The sequence below is a fragment of the Ipomoea nil genome, unplaced genomic scaffold, assembly GCF_001879475.1.
Source record: "Ipomoea nil cultivar Tokyo-kokei standard unplaced genomic scaffold, Asagao_1.1 scaffold2690, whole genome shotgun sequence".
Taxonomy (NCBI): domain Eukaryota; kingdom Viridiplantae; phylum Streptophyta; class Magnoliopsida; order Solanales; family Convolvulaceae; genus Ipomoea; species Ipomoea nil.
Genome location: NW_017619118.1, coordinates 1,384,656 through 1,389,756, shown reverse-complemented (window position 1 = coordinate 1,389,756; position 5,101 = coordinate 1,384,656). Strand labels below are relative to the sequence as shown.

Genomic DNA, 5,101 nt, shown 5'->3' with positions numbered 1-5,101 from the left:
ATAAAATATCCTTCAAAATTTGATCATATGAACGTGTTAATGGTCTTTCCAAACGTATGCTATGACTCTCACATTAACTCGCACAATCTGGTCAGCTTACAGTTATACATTTTCTACCAAAACGCATATTCCTTAATGTTACTGATTAAATCGAATGGAAACTCGCACGGACCCGGACAATCACTCGCCCACGCCGAAACACAGTCCCATCGTTCAATTACTCTCTTCCAACTTCTTAAACTCTTGCCCAATTTTGATACAAGTCAGACATCCGTGTTGTCGACTCTGCTGTAACGGTTACTATCGCTCGGTCCGGCAGAATCAAAAGATTTATTAAACTTCTTTAGCATGTGTAAACGGTTTCATAAATATAGTATACTTCATTTACAGAATTGCATTTTCCGTGTTACTGTGTCTGTAATTTATACGATTTGTTGTGATCAAAATATAACACGCACTTTTATGCAAGTGCTACCGATATTCTATGCAACGTAGCTTTCTGTTTATTTTTTTATTATGTCGCTTTTCATTTCCAATTTATCACCTAATTCTATTCCTAACCATCTAAAACGTTATGCTACCTCGTTGTAACGATTTCATCTATCTTATTAATTTTGTAACTACTTATATGGCTACTTTAAGCACTGCTGTTGCATGTCCATATCGGTTTTGTTGCTTCAGCTGTAACGGCAAGTATCGCTCGGTTCGGCACAATGAATATATATATATAAACTAACCGGTAACATGCTCACAAATCCGTTATATATTTAAAATCTAACGCCAACATAGTGGTCCTTAATCAGTAAAATTATGTACACTAGTTATTATTCGATTTCTTATACGTTATTCTTTTCATTTTTAACTACACTTAACGCAAATTCTCCTCTTACTATGCGTGTTTCTCATCTTTCGTCTATGCAATAACCATATGAATGTAATTTATCAGGACGCCTACTGCACACGCTCACCATGACACTGGCACATATGATACTCATACGATTCAATCAACAAAGACAATCCAAAAACAATTAATATTCAAAAGTATTTTGTTCTGTTTATTAATTATTAACGGCAAAATGGTTCATCTACTTTCGCGGACAGCTTCTGCTATTATGTCCATCGGCAAGTCCACATGTTTTGCAGGTGCGCTTTTTCTTATAATGCTCCGCCATTGCTAACTCCCTAGCTGATTTCAGTCGTTTGCCAGACCCTTTGGTTTTTGCGACGGGGGGAGGATGCACTTCTATCGCCTTTGGAGTTACGACACCGCAATACGACTCCATTATTGCACGCTTCCCATTTACATTCCAATCGGTCATTTCATCCTCCCCGAATGTTGCTTCGAACCCTTCCATCCACACTCTTATCTCCTTCAATTTTTCTGGTCTTCTTTTAGCCTTGCCCAAACATCTATGGAATATATTCATTAGTTGTCCTTCCTCGATGTTACCTTGCCCAAAAGTGTTGTTACCATTATGTTTATCTCCGTCCGTATCTATGTGGGAGTGTTTCACTGCTTCTCGCGTCCATCGGGGGGTTATATGCTGTGGGGGAATCTCATCGATACGTTCATCTTTGAGTACAACAAAAACATGGCTACAAAGTAAACCTACTCTTGCGTACATTCTGCATGTGCATGCTATGTTGCTTCCATCCTGCACTATGACTGTGTATTGTTGCTCATTTTCATCCTCAACGATATATGTCTTCACCCCGTTTGCCTCAGTGTATGATCGAACCCGACATTTAAAACACCCTGCACTTATTTGCTTTTGGACCTCATAAAAAACAGTCAACGTGTACACTGTTGCGGCTGATCGCTCTATTTGTAGTTGTGTCTCAAAATGTGGTTTATTTCCAAAGCTACTTGCGGTCAATTCAAGGTTGTTCTTTCGTTGCTTTCTTACCGCACCCTCGAAACGGGTGAAAAACTCTACCAGACATAGGTGCTTGTTCATGTTACCCTGGAAAATCCGATTCTCTGCCTCTGAACGGGAAGTGGTACGTAGTAGCCCTCCCATGAACACATCATCGCAAAATGCGGGCACCCATGACGCACGCTCCTCGTACATACGCGTTAGCCATCGGTTTTCATTTAGGTTGTATTTCCCAATTACGGATTTCCACCCAATCTCGAATTCTGTTCTCGTTGCTTTCTCGTTCCAAACAACGCTATTCAATGCCTTCCGGAACTCATTATTTTTTGACATTTGAGCACCAACTTTCTCACCAACCTTAGTCATGATGTGCCACATACAGTAACGGTGACGACTACCGCGAAACACATCTGCAATTGCAATTTTCATAGCTGGGTCTTGATCGGTTATTACTATAGGTGGGACAGCCCCCATTGCATTCTTGAATTGGTTCAATACCCAACTGTATGACTCCACGTCCTCCTTATCAATCAGGGCCGCAGCAAACGTCACACACCGTTTGTGGTTATCAACTCCCGTGAATGGAACAAACACAAGGTGGTACCTGCATCCATTACATACCAATTAATAGGGTGTCACAAATTTGGCAAAACAATTAAATCGCACAGATCGCACACACATTCACATGCATACTACATTCATGCACAAACTTATAGCCACATTCTGCTTATATCATGCGCACATTCTGCTTATTTTTTTATACGAATTAAAATCAACACACTCATATATTATGCGTACATTCTGCTGAATGTCCGGGTGCGTACTTCCAATATACGAATTTAAATCTACGCAATCATCTATTTAAAATAACTTTCTCATACCTATTTGTTTTGTATGTTGCATCAAAGGATACCACGTCGCCGAACGCACCATAGTTCTTCCTCGCCATACCATCCGCCCAGAATACACGAGACAATTGGTCATTTGCGTTCACTTCGTACTCAAAGTACATGTCAGCACAATCTGTTTTCTGCTCAAGATAATTTGATATAACCATTTGCACATCTCCCCACTTCATGTACGCTAATAGATCCCTTCTGTAATTCTTGAAGTCCTGTTGCGTCGCACCAACATTCTGAGGCCCCCCTACGATCTCGGCATATATGTCGTAACTTTTGCTTGCACCAACGTTTGCTTTTTCGCACTTCGTTATGAATTCTTGGTGTGCAATCTCTATTTTGCGATTAACTTTCATAAGTGGTTTTTGGCTTTCCTGGCACAGGCAATGGGTGTGTCGTTCTTCAAATTTGTGTACCGTATATCGCCCGTCGGGGACTATCTTCATTACAATCCTTGCACCGCAACCAACTCTATTAGTAGTCCGCCTTCTCTTCTTCTTTGACCCCCCTGCTTCACCCATTGTTTCTTTGCCCCTATCCTCCTTAAAACCTTGCCTCGAACACACAACATCCTTTTTCAGAACGATACCAAAATCGTTCTTTTTATCCGAACTTCGGCGCACATCAAATCCGGTAGATGCGGCATACATTGTATAAAATTTGATTCCATCTTCTAGTGCGTTAAACATTTGACCTTCATATGGTTTCAGACTACGGTCGCATTCTGTATACCAATAATTCGTACCTCCCGGGCTCATATCCATTCTACAATCGTTGTCTGATTCACTTGCATTGACTTCGTCTTCACTGCCCACACCTGTAACATACATTTCGTATCAATGTTCATAATAATCGACTGGGAATGTTTGCTCATCGAACAAAATTATTACTCTAGGCCTCTGTGGTTATAAACTATTCTTCGTATGCTAATTACTTATTTTGCAACAACCCAAAACCCACATTGCACAAGTTCTCATCCACTTACGGCACAGACTGCTGTTAATACACGAATAACCGTTTTTAAATTATACATGTATGCACATAAAGTACACTACCCGTGATACAGTTTTATAAAGCAACACAAACACAATAATAATCAATACTTCCCTATTATTTTTGATATACATGTGAATGATGCCAGCATTGCATTAACAAATCAACTACCGCAAACTAAACTAATACGCCTAAGGAATCACACATTATACGGACGTAGTTCACACAAACACCGTTAATAAACCAAAATACACGCGAGTATCTCAACACCGTTAATAAAAAATGCAGTTCGTCACTCGCACAAACCTGGAGACGAGTTCGCACACAAACGACTGAACCGGACTACCAAAAAAAAAAAAACAAAACCCAAGCCTGAAAAACAATGGAGGTCTCGCGCACATAAGCAACTTGATATAAGTACAAACTAGAAAACAAACAACACTTCACTAAATGATGCACAGACATGTTTTCACAAAAACAAAAAATAAAAAAATAAAAAAATAAAAAAAAAAATAAGTTCGTCACTTGCACAAACCTGGATACGAGTTCGCACACAACACATTCACCATCTATACTACGTGGTTAATGCACAAAACGAATGTACCGGAACACCAAAACAAAAAAAAAACAAAAAAAAAAAAAATATGCCTGAAAAACAATGGAGGTCTCGCGCACTTAAGCAACTTGATATAAGTACAAACTAGAAAACAAACAATAATTCAATACATGATGCACAGACATGTTTTCACAAAATCAAAAATAAAAAAAAAAAAATAAAATAAAAAATGCACATACCTATGGCCGGAGCCTCCATTCTGAGCTCGATGTTGTGAACAGCCGCTGCTCCGACGAACTCTATGGGGATGGCTTGCGTTTAAGAATCATCACAATAGCAATACTACTACATTACCGCTAATATATATTAGAATCACAAAAAATCGGATGATAATCATGGAATATATTCCATATAATTTCTCACCATAAATACTTATTAGAATACAATTACTTATTCACCCTTATGACTATTCTATCTCCTAGAATCAATACAAATTCTTACTCAATCTCACCATTAAATAATTATTGATCTAATGGATATGATTAGATATCATACACCCATCTAACTATGTGACCTCATGGGATCCGGAGCCTATATATATATATATATATATATATATATATATATATATATATAACACAAATGTAAAAAGAAAAAAAATTAGACCAACCACCTCTACAAGTTCATTTTTAATATTGATGGGCAAATTATGATGGTGCACACGGATGCAAAAACGGCATCCTTTTATTTATAAAAAAAAAATCATTTTCGATTGC

The 5,101-nt window shown here is 38.4% G+C and overlaps 1 protein-coding gene across 1 annotated transcript; it reads right to left on the bottom strand.

Moving 5' to 3' along the window:
• Nucleotides 1–1,085: 1,085 nt before the first annotated feature.
• Nucleotides 1,086–4,843, bottom strand: LOC109155070 (protein FAR1-RELATED SEQUENCE 5-like). The gene is made up of 3 exons (XM_019302797.1): nucleotides 4,565–4,843; nucleotides 2,759–3,593; nucleotides 1,086–2,481 (listed from the first exon to the last, which is right to left on the bottom strand). Exons 1-3 carry the CDS (start codon nucleotides 4,581–4,583, stop codon nucleotides 1,086–1,088), a joined length of 2,250 nt encoding a protein of 749 aa, XP_019158342.1. The 5' UTR covers nucleotides 4,584–4,843.
• Between the last annotated feature and the right edge of the window lie 258 nt (nucleotides 4,844–5,101).